We start from the raw sequence: 20,767 nt of genomic DNA on the forward strand, positions 1-20,767 counted from the left end.
AAGCAGCTGAAGATGGTGAGCCTTAGGAACTCCTGCAGCGATGCCCTTTGGCCTCCAACAACCACAGCCATCTTCCTGCATCGCAAACTCAGGTCCTGTGCATTGGAGAATCAATGTACCCTTTATAACATGCAGTGTGGTGTAAGATTTCTGCAACCAATGGATGTTAATGGGTTTGGATGACTCCTTGGTTTATGGTGACAAAGCTCAAGAGGGTGATGTTGTCACGCAGTAGCCCTTAATTGCAATGCATTACCAGTAATTCCCTTGAACACAGCTGCATTGTGGTTGGGTTATTTGGGTACTGGGAAATAGTTCAAGTTCTGCAGTAGCTTTCACCAGTCAAACTCAAAGTTTCTTCAAAGCTGAGTTTTTTTTTACGGAATCAGCAAGGAGAAAGCTACAAAATGGTCAACTGCTGCCAGTTAAAATGGGCAACTGGCTGAACTTGTGAATTGTGGCTTAAAATATAAATGGGGTGCAGCAGATTAAAGCAAGGACATAATAGGTCCTGATGACAGAATCTAATCACGAGAAGGATGCCACAAAGTGATGTACAGTGGCTGACCTACGTCAGGCAAGCTTTCTACTTTTTATGCAAAAACTCTGCCATTATTTCCTTCTCTTAGCTCCTACAGTTCCTGAGCGCCTTCTCCTGGATGACAGTCTGACTAACATTCAGTGGCTGGGTAAGATGAGCACAGACAGCCTGGCTGCTTGCAGCGTGAAGGATGAAACTGAGAAAGAAAACCAAGTGCCTCCAACAGAAGGTGCCATTGTAAGTGCTGTTCTTCCCAGCTTGATGTTCAATTCTGGGGCATTTGAAAAGCTGCATCAACTTTGAAGTAGTTATCCATTTGACAACTTTAGTTTACATACAGGTATTCAAAGGGAGCAATTAACAATCCAGGAAAACATTGGGGCCAAGAACAGTAATTGAGTATTCAAAAAGTGGATGGGAGGAAGAGATGAGTTTGGAAGGGATTGGAATATAAGGAATGAGTGATGCCAGAGGCAATGATTTGGTGAAAACAAGGATGTTGAAAGAAGAGATGAGGAATTAGTGCAGCAGGTTTTATGACTGTTGCGTTTCGCTTTGCCTTGATTCCTTAGTGTTTCAGAATGTTTGTTCAGAAAGTTGAACTTGTATTTGTTATGGCCACTTTTGGTTGGCTTAAGTAAAGTTAGGGGAATGTAGAGTTAACTTTTACCTGGTACGTAGCTAACTTACACTATCCAAGGTCAAGTGCAAAAGGTGACTTGCTGTGAATCTATCCTTGCTATAGTGTCCTAGGACTGACCTGACCAACATTAGAATTCAGTAATGTGAAGGACCTTGTGTGAATTTGATGTGTCACCCAAAATATATATTTAGGAGGCTGTGTTTCTATTTTCCACTGTACTTTGATTTTGTTCACATTTTCTGTGATGGATCTTCTCATTGCAGGCAGAGTCTGTTCACGAACGACCTCCATACTCCTACATGGCAATGATTCAGTTTGCGATAAATAGTACCCAGAGCAAGAGGATGACTCTGAAAGAAATCTACACCTGGATTGAGGATCATTTCCCCTATTTCAAACATGTAGCCAAACCAGGTTGGAAGGTAAGGTGAAAGTATTTACATCGGTAGTAATGTGTAGGTTGCCACTGAGCTTTAGATCATTAACATATATCACAATGGTATGGAAGGTTACAAGTTCAGTTGCCACTCCTGAAATCTCTTAGCTCCTGATAAATTATGTGGGGCAGAGGCTGCAGAACATTTTATGGGGCAGTTGAGGAAAAGGAGCATGGGGTATCCCACCTTGGCAGAACCTTGCATCTCTCAAGCAGTTGAGTCCAGGTGGACTTGCTGCCATGAGAAAAAATACATAAAGTAAAAACATAAGGAACAGGAGTAAGTCATACGGCCAGTCGAGCATACTCTGCTATTCAAAAAGATTATGGTTGATCCTCAATCTCAGCTCACTTTCCTGTTCAATTCCATATCCCTTGATTCCCTTAGAATCAGAACATCTTTCGATCTCAGCCTTGAATAAACTCAACAGCTTAGGCAACCTTCACATCCACAACCCTCTGGGGTAGAGCCTTCCAAACATTCAGAGCCCTCTGAATGAAGACACTCCAGTTTTGGTCTTGCCAAAGCCATATACAATCTCAGCAACACTTCCTTTCTCTTTTACTCAAGCAGACTTGCAATAAAGGCCAGTGTATTATTTGCCTTCTTAATTGCTTGCTGTTCCTGCATGTTAACTTTGTGTTTTGTGTTTCCATTTCAAAGCTATTAGGTAAATAGCTTAAGGCCCGAAATTTAAAGCAAAATTAAAAATCTCAGCTTAGTTCCCAGCATTGTTGGCATCTAGTGGGAGCTTTATCATCTGGCTAAAATAAAACAAAACTGTCAATTATTATCTGCTTATTTTCTGTTTCTGTTTTTGACTCCAAAAAAACTAACACACAGATTGCAAAGGCCACATCATTCCTAACTATTCATGAGGCAATGCGTGCTGGAGGAAAAATAATGTTGGGTGACTTTTTTTTGGGGGGGGGGCGGAGGGGTGGTGGCATAGCCGCCGAGCTCCAGGGCAGCGCATCTGGGGGGCTACCCCTACCCCAAAGATGCACTGAGGAACACCCCACCCAACCCATACCCCGGAAATTCCCAGATAAGGACTGCACAGCAATTATCCAGGAAATTTCAAACTTCCGAAGGGCAATTGCCCTGCACTGGGAACCATCTGAAAATGCGATTTAAATCGCAAACTTTGAATGGTTCTGCCTGTCGCACAGCAATACTTACCCAGAAATGGCTAGAAGAATGAAAACCACTTGTAGCTTCTGGGTAACAATAGCATTCACCCACCCCGATCCTCCACAGGATTCCCAACCACACCGCCCCAGGAGCGCTCTCCACTACACAGACCTCACCCAGCCTGAGTCGGAAGGCCAGGCAAGATAGGATCGGCTGGATTTCCAAGTAGTTTCGAGTGGAGTGGCAATCCGACTCAGTTGTCACTCCATCAGAAGTTATGGCCCAATATGTATGCCATTTCAAGAGGAATTTTTCCCTCCATTTGACAGTTCTAAAAATCCTAGAGGTTTTCATTAAACAATAAAAATTTTCAAGGAGCGACTTTCTTCAATGCCAAATTTCATTCACACTCCTATGAGCACTTTGGGATAGTTTACTGTGTTATGGTGCTATATAAATGCAAGTTTTTATTGTGACTGCTTTCCATTTATGCTTCGTTAACTTGTAACACTGATTGTCATGACAACTAATTGCTTCCTTCTTGTCTCAGAACTCTATTCGGCACAACCTATCTCTGCATGATATGTTCATACGTCAAACATCTCACAATGGCAAGATATCACACTGGACAATCCGTGCTGAAGCCAACCGCTTCCTGACATTGGATCAGGTTGTTAAGGTGCGTTTTCTGTGTGATTTTTTTTTAAAACTGCGTTTTTTGTGCAGATTTATAGTTTTATGTCAGGAGCCTGATAAATATCTGGTAAATCACAATATTAAGAAGCATAAGGATTAATCTAAACAGGTACTTCACAATTACAATATGGAACAACATGTGACTTATGTTGCTGAGGCCGAGCAAGTAAATAATCATTATTTTATTATGATAAATTATAATGTCGGGTTGGTATCTGGAGTTTTTCTCAATTATCTTGGAGAACAGAGAGAAGCTTAACAATTTCTTCCTTTTGAAATTTTACCTGCAATTAATGTTAAAACAAATTTCAAAATCCAGACCAGGACAATTTTCATTGTAACAAATAGAAGAAAAGTGCTTGACAAATGTCCATAGTTTAATTTACTTGTAAATACTGGACTCCATTTTCTATTGTCACTATGAGCTATCCATCTTTACTCAGGTAAATGATTTCTTTGTAACCAGGGTTGTTTTGATTGTGTCTTCCAACTTGGGCTTCTTTAATAATCAGGAATGGCGCATGATTGAAGATATTTCGAATTATAAATGTTTTATGCTAATAAGACCTGTTGATTATTCAGCCCAGTTGGTAAACTAGGTTAATCCATTTGTGTTGTTATATCAGCCGTTAGTCCATATTGCCAGGATTTAAATGTTACAGATTTGTTATTAATGTGGCTTTGCATGAATATTTTGTGACAGAAGCAGGCAGACACGTAGAATGGTTACAGCATTGAAGGAGGCCATTCAGTCTGTGATGTCTGTGCGGCTCCCTGCAAGAGCAACTCGGCTAGTCCCACCCCCCCACGCTTTCCCCATAGCCCTGCAAATTTTTTCCCTTCAGGTGCTGATCCAATTCCCCTTTAAAAGCCACGATTGAATCTTCCTCTACCACACTTTCAGGCAGTGCATTGCAGATCCTAACCACTCACTAGTTCTTGATCCTTTGAGCAGTGGGAACAGTTTCTCCCTTTCTACTCTGCCCCAACCCCACATGATTTTGAACACCTCTATCAAATCTCCTCTCGACTTTCTCTTCTCTAAGGAAAACAACTGCAACTTCTCTGGTCTAACCAAACAACTGAAGCCTCTCATCCTGGAACCATTCTCATAAATCTTTATGGCATTTGCCTGCAAAATAACAGTGACTTGCTTTGAAGGAAATTCATTGGCTGTGAGGCAAAAAGGATGTCCTAAGCACTTGAAAGATTTATATATCAGTTCTTTTTGATGCTAATTATAGAAGAGGGTTGTTGAGTGACATGCTGCATTTATTGAGCTCCGTAAAAATGTCCTGTTGCTGGGAGGCACCTCGTTGCAGTATGATGTCCGCTTTTTAAACTCATATATGTATTTTAACCTTCAACACTTCTCGTTCTTGGTCGACGTTTCATGCAGTCATCGGATTACAGCCCAACTGACCAGACTCATTGGATCCAAGCAGTGCCTTTGCTGGTCTGTCAACAAGTAAGACCCATGTGCTCTTGGCGGCATCTTCTCACCTCTTTGTGCTGATTTCTATTTAGGTGGGCCATGGAAGGGAGGCATTACTTTTGGCGATGTGTACTGGGATGTCAATAACCTCAGCTATTATTTCTCTTTGATGACTGAATTCAGTACTTAAAACAAGTATGCATTAATTAATTTACTTGTAGTCACTGGACTCTATGTTCTATTGTGGCTGTGAGCTATTCATATCCATCCTTACAGGTAGATGATGTCTTCATAATCAGGGTTGTTTTGCTTCTGCCTTTTGACTTCTCTGGGAAACAGAAATGGCACATGATTGTATCAACAAGACCAAAGGGTCAGGCCCACAAATGGGTGGGAAAGAATCAAGAGAAAGAAAATGAGCAGGGAAGAATGCTGATTGATTGTCGTCCGATCTACAAACATTCACTCCCTCCACTATTGACACACAGTGGCAGCAGTTCGCGCCATCTACAAGATGCACTGCGGGAACTCACCAAGGCTACTTAGGCAATAACTTCCAAACCCACAACCGCTACCATCTAGGACAAGGGCAGCAGATACATGGGAACACCACCACCTGGAAGTTCCCCTCCAAGCCACATACCATCCTGACTTGGAAATTTATCACCGTTCCTTCACTGTCGCTGGGTCAAAATCTTAGAACTCCCTCCCTAACAACACTGTGAATGTACCTACACCATAAGGACTGCAGTGGTTTAAGAAGGCAGCTCACTACCACCTTTTCAAGGGCAATTAGGAATGGGCAATAAATGTTGGCCTAGCCAGTGACACCCACATCCCATGAGTGGAAAAAAAATAGAAACTGAGAATAAGAGAAGGGAAACGATGGATTAAAAATCCAGGAAAGCAAATGAGATTCAGGAAAGAGAATCTCATGAAAAGGACCCAGAGTACAGGAAGGAATTGGTGCAGAGAGTGTGGATCACAGAAACAAAAATATTAAGTAAGGAAAAATGTTTGGAACATTTCCTTGGGTTATATTCAATACATTTAAACAAATATAGTGACTAGTGGATGTTTGATAAATTATTGCCTGTAACTTGAAGAGTTTATGTAGTGTCATAAAATTAAAATGAATTGATCAGTGACATCTAAATCATGGATTCAGCTACAACTTTGTCTTCATTGGGATCTATTTTTTATCATTTAGAAAGGGTTGCTGTATTATATCTTACCTTATAACACATCTTATGCCTCTGCATGTTTACTGATCTTGCACATATGAAAACATGCATTGTTTAATTTTTTTTTGTTTAATCTGTTCAATTTTAGCAACAGAAGAGAACTGGTAACACTGAGCTGCCAAAGAACAATGTCGCTATCAGTACAGGTATGTGGCAGTTCTGTTAAAGGTCAACTTAACTTCGAAGTGCTGCAATTTCAATGTGTTCTTATAAGTTAATATCCAGGAAGTACATACACCTGCTGGAAAGGAGGGACCATCTGATATTAGTTCTGAGCCATATTTAATGATACCTTTGGGGGAGACCTGGGAGTTGGGTATCTGCTTGTTTTTTTCTCACTCCTTCATGGGATGTGAGTGTCGCTGGCTAGGCCAGCATTTATTGCTCATCCCCAATTGCCTTGAGAACGTGGTGGTGAGCTGCCTTCTTGAACCACTGCAGTCCACGTGGTGTAGACTCAAACATGTACAAAAGAACTGAACTCCCAAGGTGTGGTGAGAGTGACTGCCCTTGACATCAAGGCTATATTTGACCGAATGTGGCATCAAGGAGCCCTAACAAAACTGGAGTCAATGGGAATTAAGGGGGAAACTCTCTACTAGTTGGAATCATACCTAGCACAAAGGAAGATGATTGTGGTTGTTGGAGGTCACTCATCTCAGCTCCAGGACATGACTGCAGGAGTTCCTCAGGGTAGTGTCCTCAGCCCAACCATCTTCAGCTGATTCATCAATGACCTTCCTTCCATCATAAGGTCAGAAGTGGTGATGTTTGCTGATGATTGCACAAGATTCAGCACCATTCTCAATTCCTCAGATACTGAAGAAGTCCATGTCCAAATGCAGGCAAGACCTGGACAATATCCAGGCTTGAGCTGACAAGTGGTAAATAACATTCACAAGAGAGAATCTAACCATCGCCCCATGACATTCAATGGCATTACCATCATTGAATTCCCCACTATCAACATCCTGGGGGTTACCATTGACCAGAAACTGAACTGAACGAGCCACATAAATAGTGAGGCTACAAGAGCAGGTCAGTGGCTAGAAGTCGTGTGACCAGTAACTCACCCCCTGACTGCCCAAAGCCTGTCCACCATCTACAAGGCACAAGTCAGGAGTGTGATGGAGTACTCCCCACTTGCCTGGATGAGTGCAGCTCCTACAACACTCAAGAAGCTTGACACCGTCCGGGACAAAGCAGCCCGCTTGATTGGTATCACATCCACAAACATTCACTCCCTCAACCACCAGATGCACAGTAGCGGCAGAGTGTACCATCTACAAGATGCACTGCAGGAATTCACCAAGTCTCCTTAGACAGCACTTTCCGAACTCGCGACCACTACCATCAAGAAGGGCAAGGACAGCAGATAGATAAGAACACTACCACCTGGAAGTTCCTTTCCAAGCCACTCACCATCCTGACTTGGAAATATATTGCCGTTCCTTCACAGGGGATGCCATGGGCAGTCACCTTCCCCTCACCAAGTCAAGTGACATAAGAGAACTAAAGAGAAAAAACGTATTCCTTTAAACATGGTAGGTGAGCTGTTGATTTTGCCGCCCGCCCATCTCCCATATTATAGGGTTGAGCTCGGGGGTGGGCGGGAAGGTGGTGGGATGGGCACCCACCTTATTTTACATGCCCACCCTTCAGGAAACATGCCCACCGGGGCCAGGTAAAATTCAGCCCAATGTCTCTTGGGCAAGTAATGCCTGTCCCAGAGCCACATGGACAGATTGGAACCAGCTCATTCTGTGTTAAACAGCTGAATTATTTTTACTTAACCTCCTATTATCTGGCTTTGCCAAACTTCCAATGTAGGGCTAAAGCTCTACAGAATAGATCAACTCTGATTCCAATTCTGATTCCACCCATTCCAATTCCAGCACAATGTGTATGGATTCTTTGGCCTAAACCCAGTGCTGCAATCTCCAGCTTTTGTGTCCATACCAAATGGTGGAAAAGTGGGAAATTCTGACATTAAAATCTGGTTATGTTTTGGAGAATACCTGTAACCCACTTGAAGGGAGCCTCAGCAACAGGATAATTTATAATAATTAAAGGGAGGGTATTCATTTAAATTACCTCTTCATTCTAAACATTGAAAAACATGCTGGAGATTGCAACACTGGGTTTATCCAGCAGGCCCATTGAAGTGTGACTCACCACATCCCCTCTAGCCTTTGATAACGATTAACATCCTTTTTATAGTTTAGGAATTTGATCCTAATTCAGCTCTATCATCAGAGAATAAGGCTGGAAGCAGTAACTGAGTTAAACAGTGTTAGGAACTTAATACACTCAGTTCAAATAATATAATCAAGATATTCCCCCTCTCAATTAATGACTTCATCTGTTTTGATGCAAATTCACCTCTTTCACACTGCGGCCCTGTTTTTCTATTTCCTCCCCTACCTAAAGTCGTCTCCAATTTACACATCCTGAACCCCAAGAGTGAGATGTTGATCTCCAACATGTTTTCTCTGTTTTCTTTGCGCAGAAGTTAATCTGAGAAAGATGAAGCCACTGTTGCCTCGGACTGACTCCTACCTGGTGCCCATTCAACTGCCGGTCACCTCCTCCCTCATCCTACAGCCATCCCCTCACATCACCCTGCCAACAATCCAGGGGCACCCTTCCTCGGCCACAAGTAGCAGCGAGTTGGCCAGGAAGCGCAAGCGTGTTCGGATTGCACCAAAGGTAAGATATAGTTAGTTAGTTATAGGCATTCTAAGAACTAGGAGCAGGAGTAGGCAATTCAGTCCCTCGAGCCTGCCCCGCCATTCAATACGATCATGGCTGATCTCATTTCAGCCTCAACTCCAATTTCTTGCCCTCTCCCTGTAACCTTTCAACCCATTACTAATTAAAAATCTGTCCATCTCCTCCTTAAGTTTATTCGGCGTCCTGGCATCCACTTCACTCTGAGGTAGTGAATTCCACAGATTCACGACCCTTTGAGAAAAGTAATTCCTCCTCATCTCTGATTTAAATCTACCACCCCTTAGCCTAAAACTATGGCCTCTCATTCTAGAATGCCCCACAAGGGGAAACATCCGCTCCACGTCTACTTTGTCTATCCCCTTTAGCATCTTATACCCTCAATTAGACTTGCTCTCATTCTTCTAAACTCTAGTGAGTATAGTCCTAAACTGCTCAATCTCTCCTCATAAGACAAGCCCCCACATCTCTGGAATCAATCTAGTCAACCTCCTCTGTACCGCCTCCAATGCAACTACATACTTCCTCAAGTAAGGGGTCCAAATCTGTGCACAGTACTCCAGGTGCATACTCACCAATGCACCTGAAGCATTCTGAAGTTTCTCTCCAATTAAATAAGTCGCCTTTTTATTCTTCAGACCAAAATGGATAACCTCACACTTATCCACGTTAAACTCCATCTGCCAAATTTTGGCCCATTCACCTAACCTCTCCATATCCATTTGTAAATTTCTTATTTCTTCATTGCAACTTACTTTCCTACCTATTTTGGTGTCATCTGCAAATTTAGCTATCGTACCTTCTATCCCTGAATCCAAGTCATTAATATAGATTGTAAATAGTTGGGGCCCAAGGTCCGAACCCTGTGGCACCCCACTAGTTACAGCTTGCCTTCCTGAAAAAGACCCATTTATCCTGACCCTCTGCTTTCTGTTGGTTAGCCAATCCTCTATCCAAGCTAATATATTACCCCTAACTCGGTGTGATCTTATCTTGAGTATTAATCTTTTGTGTGGCACCTTATCAAAGGCCTTCTGGAAGTTCAGATATACTACATCTACAGGATCCTCATTATCCACTTTGCTTGTCACATCTTCAAAGAACTCTAGCAAAGTAGTCAAACATGATTTACTCTTCATAAAACCATGCTAACTCTGATGGATTGCATTTTGATTTTCCAAATGCCCCATTAGTACTTCCTTAATAATGGATTCCAACAATTTCCCAATGACAGACATTAAACTAACTGGCCTATAGTTTCTTACTTTCTGCCTCCCCTCCTTTTTGAATAAGGGCGTTATATTAGCATTTTTCTAATCCATTGGAACCTTTCCAGAATCCAGGGAATTTTGGAATATTATTACCAATGCATCCACTATCTCTGCTGCCACTTCCTTTAAGATCCTGGGATGTAGGCCATCAGGTCCTGGGGACTTGTCACTCTTTAATCCCAATAGTTTGCTCAGTACTTTTTCTCTAGTGATGGTGATTGTTCTAAGTTCCTCCTTCTCTATACCCTGTGCTCTACCTGTTACTATTGGGTTGGTACCAGTGTCCTCCACCGTGAAAAACCGAGGCAAAATATTGATTAAGCATCTCTGCCATTTCTGTGTTCCCCACTATTAACTTCCCAGTCTCATCCTCCAAGAGACCAACATTCACTTTAGCTACTCTCTTTCCTTTTATATATTTGTAGCAGCTTTTGCCAACAGTTTTTACATTTTTCGCTAGTTTCCTTTCATAATTTACCTTTGCTCTTTTAATTATTTTTTTAGTAACCCTCTGTTGATCTTTAAAAGTTTCCCAATCTTCCAGCCTGCCACTGGCATTTGCAATTTGGTAAGCCTTAGTTCTTGCCTTTAAATTATCTTTAACTTACTTGCTTAGCCATGGATGCTTTTTCCCCCTCTGACCATCTTTCTTCCTCTTTGGAATATATTTTACTTGGGAAGAATTGAATATCTCCTTAAATATCTGCCACTGTTCATCAACTGTCCTACCTTGTAGTCTTCCTACCCAGTCCGCTAGGGCCAAATCTGCCCTCATGCCTATGTAGTTACCTTTGTTTAACTCCAGAACACTAGTGTGGGACTCAAGTTTCTCGCTCTCAAACTGAACTTGAAATTCCATCATGCTATGATCACTCTTCCCTAGAGGATCCTTTACTCTGAGATCATTAATTAATCCCATCTCATTACACAAAACCAAATCCAGAATAGCCTGCTCCCTGGTTGGTTCCACAACATATTGCTCCAAGAAACAATCTCTAATACACTCTATGATCTCTCCCTCAGAGCTACCCTTGCCAATTTGATTAGTCCAGCCTATATGCATATTCAAATCACCCATGATTATTGCCGTGCCTTTCTTACATGCTTCCAGTATTTTCTGGTCTATACTGTGCCCTACTGCCGAACTACTGTTTGGGGACCTGTAAATTACACCCACCAGGGACTTCTTTCCCTTGCTATTTCTTATTTCTACCCAGAGTGACTCTACGTCTTGCTCTCCAGTGTCTATATGATTCCTCACTATAGCACTGATCTCTTCCTTTACTAACAAAGCTACACCACCTCCTTTTCCTTAACTGCCTATCCTTCCGAAACACTGACTACCCTTGGATATTCAACTCCCATACCTGTTCTCCCTGTAACCATATCTCAGTAAGCTAGCCATGGAAATAGCCCTCTCATACTGTCTGACACCAGTGCATCCAGTGCTAATGATGTTTACCAGTAGGAAATTTTAGAACTTTCCAAAAATTTGAAACGTTTTGTAGCCACCTCAGAAATTTCCCTTTGTATGAAATGTGTACTTGAATGTTGCCACGCACACCTGGGCTCGAGTAACATTGATTGATAAAGTGCTCTAGCACTTGAAGCTTGAATGCCAGCCTTTTGGTGATGCTGTATCATTGTGGTGTGCAGCTAAAATGATGGCCTGTCCATGAAAATTCTGCCTGAAAAGCAATCTGCTTGGCAGTGTTAATTTACTAGCCCACAATGAAACAATGCAGCAGTACTGTAACCTTCGGATTGATGAGTCTTTCTTTGTTTTCTTTCTGCCTGTCCCAGCCTGATCAGCTGTCTAAGATCCAGGAGCCAGCATGCAGGGAAATTGAGTGTGCACATGCATCCTACTCCTGCTCAATAACACGTGGGTTGGTACTTAGGCACTATACTGACAGCTCTTGGTATCAGTTACACGTAGAGTGTGCATTGTGCACTACTGCTTAGTTTCAATGCTCTGTTCTTGCTTCTCCTAAATGACAACTCTTTGTCAAACCCTTAGCCCTAAATAAGTTTGAAAAACTGTGCCTTTCTGTGGCGTTGAAGCTAAGTTCCTCACGTCACAGTTTGTTGAATTTTGGTTTTAGCTTTGGCACTGTCAAGTATTCCAATCATATTGCCACAGATCTAGGGTGAAGATCTCAGTGAGACCATGATTGGTTCACAATGTTTAAAAATTGTGGCTTCCTACTATGTCGAAGATATAAAGAAAAAAAGAAATAGGAACTGGGGTAGACCGTTTCACCCTGTTCTGCCATTTAACAAGATCTTACTGATCTTCAGCCTCAACTTCACCTTTCCACACCATCCCTCTATCTTGAATGTACTCGACAGTTGAGCATCCACAGCTCTCTGGGATAGAGAATTCCAAAGATTGACAACCCTTTGAGTGAAGAAATTTCTCCTCATCTCAGTCCTAAATAGCCAACCCCTTATTCTGAGACTGACCCCGTGGCCTAGATTCCTCAGCCAGGGGAAACATTTTCCCAGCATCTACCCTGTCAGAATTTTATAAGTTTCAATTAGATCATCTCTCATTCTGCTACGCTCTAGGGAATATAGGCTAGCCTACTCATTCTCTCCTCAGGTCAGTCCTCTCATCCCAGGAACCAGTATGCACTACCTCCAGTATTACAAGTATGTCCTTCCTTGGGTAAAGAGACCAAAACTGCACACGGTATTCCAGGTGTGGTCTCATCAATGCCCTGTATATGATTTGTGTGACCATAATAGTGCAGAGGGTTATGCAAGGGCCTTATGATTTGAGAGGGAATATATAACTCTCCCTCAAGTGCTAAATCTCACCCTTTATAACACAATTGACTTTTCATAAAGCAAAGAAAGATTATTCGAATTCCTTCACTATAGTCCAGTATTTATGTGATGGATAAACAGCCATAAGATTGATACAGATGAGTAAGGCATCAATGACTCAATGCGGAACTTCCATTTAGAAAATATTCCATCATGCCTCCACCCCACTATTATTTTATGTTTCTTGAATGAATCTTCACTTCGCCTTTAGTATTCAGAAGTCTGCATTCCAAGTGTTCGTCACAGGTTTACGCGATAAGCTCTTTATGACATCTCTTCTAAATTGTCCCTTCATCGGTTTTAGCTAATGTCCCTGTTTGACTATCTGGGCACACTATGGAGTATTACTCTGAACTAACTTTATACAGTATAATGTGTATATTTCCATAATGTGCCACCTTAATTATTTCCCTTCGAGCCTGAAGAAATCCAGATTTTCTCTGAAATTATCATTTGTAGAGACCTGAGAAGGAGGGAAAAGCAATATGTGTATTCAAGTGAGCGACTGATCAACAAGTTTAAGTGCCTTTCTGATTCTTAAAAAAAGAGGAAAGTGCATCTCTGGACCTACATCCAGCATCGACCGAGGCACTGGAAACGGCAACTGCAAACTCAGCCCTGTTGACCTGCAAAGTCCTTCTTATTAACATCTGGGGGCTTGAGCCAAAATTAGGAGAGCTGTCTCACGGACTAGTCAAGCAAAAGCCTGACATAGTCATACTCAGGGAAGCAGACCTTAGATAATGTGCCAGACACCACCATCAGCAGGACAGGTCCAGCAGAGATGGGAGCACAGTGGTATACAGTCCGGGGGGGGAGGGGGGGAGTTGCCCTTGTCCTCAACATCAACTCCAGACCCCATGAAGTCTCATGGCATCAGGTCAAACATGGGCAAGTAAACCTCCTGCTAATTACCACATACCGTCCCCTGACTCTCCATCCCAGCTGATGAATTGGTACCCCTCCATGTTGAACACCACTTGGAGGAAGCACTGAGGGTGACAAGGGTGCAGAATGTACTCTGGGTGGGGGACTTCAACATCCATCACCAAGAGTGGCTCAGTAGCACCACTACCAACCGAGCTGGCTGAGTCCTAAAAGACCAAGCTGCTGGACTGGCTCTGCATCAGGTGGTGAAGAGGCCAACAAGAGGGGAAAACATACCTGACCTCATTCTCACCAACCTGCCTGCCACAGACACACCTGTCCATGGCAGTATCAGTAGGAGTGACCCCACCTCACAGTTCTTGTAGAGACAAAGTCCTGTCTTCACATTGAGGATCCCTCCGTCGTGTTGTGTGGCACTACCACAGTGCTAGATGGGATAGATTTTGAACATACCTAGCAACTCAAGACTGGAAAGTCATGAGGCGTGATGGGCCATCAGCAGCAGCAGAATTGTATACAACCACAATCTGTAACCTCATGGCCTGGCATATCCCCTACTCTATCATTATCAAACCGGATTCAATGAAGAGTGCAGAAGAGTGAAGGTACAACGCAGGACTACTTGTGTGCCAAACAGCATAAGCAGCAAGCGATAGGTAGAGTTAAGTGATTCCACAACCAACATATCAGACCTAAGCACTGCCACATCCAATCATGAACAGTGGTGGAAAATTAAACAACTCACTGGAGGAGGATGCTCCACAAATATCCCCATCCTCAATGATGGGGGAGTCCAGCACATTAGTGCAAAAGATAAGGCTGAAACATTTGCAACAATCTTCAGCGAGAAGTACCGAGTGGATGATCCATCTTGGCCTGCACTGGAGGTCCCCAGTATTACAGATGCCAAATTTTAGCCAATGGGATTCACTACACATGATATCAAGAAATGGCTGAAGGCACAGGATACTGTAAATACTGATAATCTGGCAATAATACTGAAGACTTATGCTCCAGAATTTGCCACACCCCTAGTCAAGCTGTTCCAGTATAGCTACAACACTGGCATTTATCTGGCAATGTGGAAAATGGCCCAGGTATGTCCTGTACATAAAAAGCAGGCTAAAGCCAACCTGGCCAATTACGCCTCATCAGTCTCCTCTTGATCATAAGGAAAATGATGGAAGGGGTCATCAACAGTGCTGTCAAGCGGCACTTGCTTTGCAATAACCTCAATAAAGCTCAGTTTGGGTTCCACCGGGTCACTCAGCTCCTGACCTCATAACAGCCTTGGTTCAAACATGGACAAAAGAGGTGAGGTGAGAGTGACTGCCCTTGACATCGAGACAGCATTTGACCGAGTGTGGCATCAAGGAGCACTGGCAAAACTGGAGTCAATGGGAATCGGGGGCAAAACTCTCCACTGGTTGGAGTCATATCTAACATCACTGCAGGAGTCCTTCAGGTTAGTGCCCTAGGCCCAACCATCTTCAGCTGCTCCATCAATGAGCTTCCTTCCATCATAAGGTCAGAAGTGGTGATGTTCACTGATGATTGCACAATATTCAGCACCACTTGTGAGTCCTAGGATACTGAAGCACTCTATGTCCAAATGCAGCAAGACCTGCACAATATCCAGGCTTGGGCTGACAAGTGGCAAGTAACATTCGCGCCACACAAGTGCCAGGCAAGACCATCCCAACAAGGGAGAATCTAACCATCTCCCCTTAACATTCAATGGCATTACCATCGCTGAATTCTCCACTATCAACATCTTGGGTGTTACTGTTGACCCAAAACTGAGCTGGACTAGCCATATAAATACTGTGGCTACAAGAGCAGGTCAGAGGCTAGGAATCCTACAGTGAGTAGCTCACCTCCAGATTCCCCAAAGCCTGTCCACCATCTACAAGGCACAAGTCAGGAGCCTAGATGAATGCAGCTCCAACAGCACCTAAGAAGCTTGACACCATCCAGAACAAAGCAGCTTGCTTGATTGGCACAAACATTCACTCCCTCCTCCACTGCCGCACAATGGCAGCAGTGTGTACCATCTACAAGATGCAGTGCAAGAACTCACCAAGTCTCCTTAGACAGCACCTTCCAAACCCATGACCACTACCATCTAGAAGGACAAAGGCAGCTGAAACATGGGAGCACCACCATCTGGAAATTCCCCTCCAAGCCACTTGCCATCCTGGCTTGGAAATATATCGCTGTTCCTTCACTGTCACTGGGTCAAAATCCTGGAACTCCCTCCCTAATAGCACTGTGGGTGTACCTGCATGGACTGCAGCGGTTCAAGGAGGCAGCTCACCACCAAGGGCAATTAGGGATGGGCAATAAATGCTGTCCTAGCCATTGACACCCACATCCCGTGAACGAATATATTTTAAAAAGGAGGCAACACATTGCAGACAGTTTGGTTATTTATTTGAATCAGTTAAATACTTTTAAGATAACTTGGATCAATTATACTCTAAATTGGCCAGAGCTTGCTGTTGAGTGATAGTGCACATGGTTGTGTCAGAATGGTACAATATAAAAGTTTGCTTGTTCACAGCTATTGGCCTGACATTTTACTAGTCTGCTATATAGGGAGATGAAGTGAAAGATAGGGGTCTCCTCACACAATGGTGTAGAATTTGGCTTTATCTGATTGTGTAAATCAGGTTATAGTGAATGGGCAGCTTGTTTTATATCTTTCCCAATTTTTCTTGAAGCCAATATCCAAATGCTGCTGATCCACTATCGCCTATTTTACACAGCTGCTCAAAGAACTACCAAATTGAATGGAAGAGGGAAAACCTGATGAACACCATTCTACTGCTGCTGAAGGTTCAGAGCTGAATCAGAGAATGTTTAGAATGGAGAACTTGCTACCACAAGGAGTAGTTGAGGTGACAGCATAGATACGTTTTAATGGAAGCTAGATTAACATATGAGGAAGGTAGGAATAGTAGGATATATTGTCAGGATAGGAGGAGGCTTGTGTGGAGCATAGACACCAACATGGACTTGTTGGCCAGAATGGTCTGTTTCTGTACTCCAAATACTATATATTAGTACCAGTTAAAAGGACCTAGAAAATCATTAGCTTCTTAGTCAGGGAACAAAGAGAGCATTAGATTTAATTAGAACATCTTCAGCATTGGCCTTTCTTCCTGCCCAGGCCCATACTCTGAAGTCCCCCAAGGATCTATCCTTGGCCTTCTCCTCATCCGCATGATGCTCTGTGATCACATTATCCACAGATTCTACATGTATGCTGACAGCATTCAGATGCACCTCTCAATCGTATTTCTTCATCGCTCCACTGCTTTTGTGCCATCAGACTGAATGTTTGACATGCAGTTCAGGTGAGCTGCAATTTCCTCCAGTTAAATATTAGGAAGACCGAAGCCATTGTGTTTGGCCCTGCCACAAGTCTCATACATCTGCCATCGATTTCATTCCTCCTCTCTGACCACTCTTTGACAGTGAACTAGACTATTCATAACCTTGGCATCCTATTTGATCCTGAACTGCGTTTCCAACCCTATGTCATTGTTATCACAAATAAAGCTGACTTCCACCTCCATAATCTCACCTGCCTCAACCCATCTGCTTTGCCCAATCCTTGGTTTTCTGGACTTCACTATTTCAGTGCCCTCCTGGTCATCCTACCCTCTACTTTCCAAAATTCTGCTGCCCATAATCTGCCCCAAATCCCATTCACTCATCAGTAAAATTATTAAGGAACTAAATTGGCTTCCAGTCCCACAACATCTGAGGTTTAAAATTCTCATCTTTATATTTAAATCCTTACACGGCCTTGCCTCTCTCCATCTCTAATTCCCCTGAATTTACCATTCCTCCAATCTTGGCCTCTTATGCTGTGCTGTTTCTCTCTGCCTTGCCATTGATAGCTGTAATGGTCTCAGTAGAGACCAGTAATTTTTATTACTTTTTTGTTTGGAAATCAGAAAAGCCAGGTATTTACTAAAAGAATGAAGCCACAGGGTTCATGGTTTAAAACAAAATAAATTTACTCCACAAAAATCAAAGAACATGAATACCAATAACTACACTTTATCTTAAATAGTAATTTAATAATAAAGATATTACATACACACTGAACACAGATACCTATACTCTTAAACCAAACTTCTTAACTCAACTTTCCTCCTACACCCATTTGACTCACACCCCCATAACTCAAGTCAGGTCCTTATAAGAAATTGGAAGGTTAACCACTTAGTCTGAGTCCTTTGTCAAAGACTCGAACCAGGGTTAAGATTTCTTGGGCCTTACACTTACTTCTGGCAATCTTATCCTTTTAAATCTCTTCCAACCGTCCCATAGTTGTAAACTCCCTGTCCAGGTGTCACTAGCATCTTAAGCGTGGGCCAAAACTCTCTTGGCTCTAATGTTCTTTAACTCTGAAGTCTTGTATTTAAATCTCCCTCTCCCTTGTCTGTTTCAGAAGTTAAACTCACTATTAGTAGAGACCTTCAGTTATCAAGAGGTTTAAACTACTTTAGCCAGCATACAGAATTTAAACGAAACTCTGCTTGAAAGAGATATTTCCTTGTTGCAAGCTTGCTCTAAACTAAAAACTAAAACCCTGCTGGAGACCACACCCAGAAACCAACTCACCCCTATAATTAACTTCTCGTTGGCTTTTTGCTATACTATTATTTATTTTCCAGGTAACTTGGTCACATGATTACTGGAAGCAAGTTGCTTTTTACAAGAAATCTTAAAGGGATTATCACCCCAACATAAGATGTAGGTTTTTGTGCCCCAAAAGCACATGGGCTATCACACTGTGCCTTCAACCACCTAGACCTCACCCAATAAAATTCTATCTCTCCTACCTCTGCTGCTTGATGGAAGACTCTCCTTAAAACCAAACTTATGGTCATCACCCCATCCCTTCCCACCAACCCAAATAACTCTCTGTCTGGGTCAGCATTCATTTTTATCTGATTACTCCTCTAAAGTGTGCCAAGATGTTTTTCCGTATTAAAAACAATTTAGAAAAGTAAGATGTTGTTGAGAAGAAGATTCTAATGCTATCCTTCAACATCACTGCTTTCAAAGTATTTCGTCTGGTTTTTTTTTTAGGTACCAAATGAGACTCTGAGTTGTAATCATCCTGCGACCTCAACAAGAAACTCCGAGAAACCGTTGCTGATTCAGGCAATCCCTCCAGTTACTGACGTGAATGAAAATGCTGCAGCAGCAAAACTCTGCGAGGTGTCCAAGGAGAGCAGTTCCAGGCGAAAGCAGAGGCATGTTCTTCAGCCTGTTGAGGAGCCAGTTATCCTGTTCCCAGAAACCAATGAATCTGCAACAGAGACCGGATTAGATTTGGGTTTTGTGTCTGACTTCCAGGAATCCAGAATCCTGGAGCAATGCTCAGATTTTGCCAGCACCACCATAGATTATAACTTCAAAACACCCATTAAAGAGAAGCCCCGTGATCTGCCTGCCTCCTCCACCCCCAGCAAAGGCACCACTGGAAGCTCTCCAGTCACTGTAGCAAACAGCTGGAAGATTGCACTGACCCCTTTGAAAAAAGATGACAGCCTGTTTGAGTTCAGTCCTGTGAGGACGCCATGTGGTTCCTTTCTAACACCCTTGCGTAATAATGCAGGATACCTGAGTTTTAGTAGCACACCATTTAAGGACTTTGCTCTCTTCGAGTCACCACGTGAGCTCTTGAACTCCCCAGTTAAGGATCTTGTGCCTGACACAAGCTCCTCCCCTCTTTCAGAGGACAATTCCAGAAGGTGTTCCCGAGAACTGCAGGTAAATGCAAACTGTAATACCAAAGCAAACAGGTCTTTGACTGAAGGCTTGGTCTTGGACACCCTCAATGACAGCCTTAGTAAAATATTACTGGACATTAGCTTCACCGGCCTGGAGGATGAGGACTATGAACTCGGGAATATGAGCTGGTCAACACTAATCCCAGAACTGAGATAGATAAGGTTGTGGAGGGGGGGAGTCTTGCTGCTTAAGTTATTTTTTTTCTTGGTGTTAGAACCATTTCAAGTTCAAACTGGTGCAACTGTTGAGGCAGAATTAGAAAAATCTGGACTAAACACTTGGACATAATTTCAGGTTGTTTTTGAAGTTATCAGTTCCTAGTGTCTGTATCTGTAGGTACTTAGTTCCTCACCCACCTGAACTATGCTTACTGTAACTAGATTAATCACTTTTCATTGTTATCTCCGTACAATCTTTTGCCGGTATCTGTGAGTTTGCCATACATTGTAATTATTTGCTGTGTGTGTCTGTGTGCATGTGCACTATGTTTGATGCTGCTTTGCCTTCCTGGACACAGGACGTTAGGCCACAATTAAAAGGCCTTGAGACCTCCCAGTACTGCATTTCTGACGATTTTCACCAGATTCCTTGATTCTGACTGTACATTTTCTTAATTCTTGGTGTCTTCTCAGGGGATAACAGAAACTTTTGTATATTGTGCTTGTAAATATATTTTTAAAAATATAAAGAAAAAATATGAAGAGTAATGGAAGCATTGTAATGCATAGGGAGGGAAGCGGGAAATGACTTTCTTGGTTTTAGTGAATGTCTGACCTTAACTGAAGTTTGTTGTCTAGTTAGTAAGATTTGAAATAATGCAGGCAAGTCATAGTTGATCAGTATCAGTGTAAATTGTCTGTCTTTGATGTACCTCAGAGATTGACATTAATAGTTTCACTGTCTCCTATAGCAGGCAGCATTCAATTCCAGCCCCCAGAGTTTTTACAACATTAACAGAAAATGCTATAAATTAATGATTTGGGTGTAGAACAGCCAAAGCTGGTGCGTTTTTCTGGGTTTTCTATATCAGATTTCTTATTTTTTGCAGTTTGTTTTCTCTTCATATTCTCCAATTTTCAGGAGGAAAGCAAAGTTGTGT

At 42.6% G+C, this 20,767-nt stretch overlaps 1 protein-coding gene across 2 annotated transcripts in view; it reads left to right on the top strand.

Moving 5' to 3' along the window:
* foxm1 (forkhead box M1) overlaps positions 1-20,498 on the top strand; it is a 28,975-nt gene extending 8,477 nt beyond the window's left edge. The window contains exons 3-9 of one of the 2 annotated variants that reach the window (XM_041216185.1): positions 630-778; positions 1,448-1,606; positions 3,306-3,434; positions 4,851-4,919; positions 6,219-6,276; positions 8,640-8,839; positions 18,961-20,498. In XM_041216185.1, the coding sequence (XP_041072119.1) occupies positions 630-778; positions 1,448-1,606; positions 3,306-3,434; positions 4,851-4,919; positions 6,219-6,276; positions 8,640-8,839; positions 18,961-19,824 (1,628 nt within the window). In that variant the 3' untranslated portion in view covers positions 19,825-20,498. The remainder of the gene's footprint in view (positions 1-629; positions 779-1,447; positions 1,607-3,305; positions 3,435-4,850; positions 4,920-6,218; positions 6,277-8,639; positions 8,840-18,960) is intronic. The other variant, XM_041216186.1, reaches the window with a different exon arrangement.
* Positions 20,499-20,767: the final 269 nt, after the last annotated feature.

This window comes from Carcharodon carcharias, chromosome 21 (genome assembly GCF_017639515.1).
Source record: "Carcharodon carcharias isolate sCarCar2 chromosome 21, sCarCar2.pri, whole genome shotgun sequence".
In the NCBI taxonomy this organism is placed as follows: Eukaryota; Metazoa; Chordata; class Chondrichthyes; order Lamniformes; family Lamnidae; genus Carcharodon; species Carcharodon carcharias.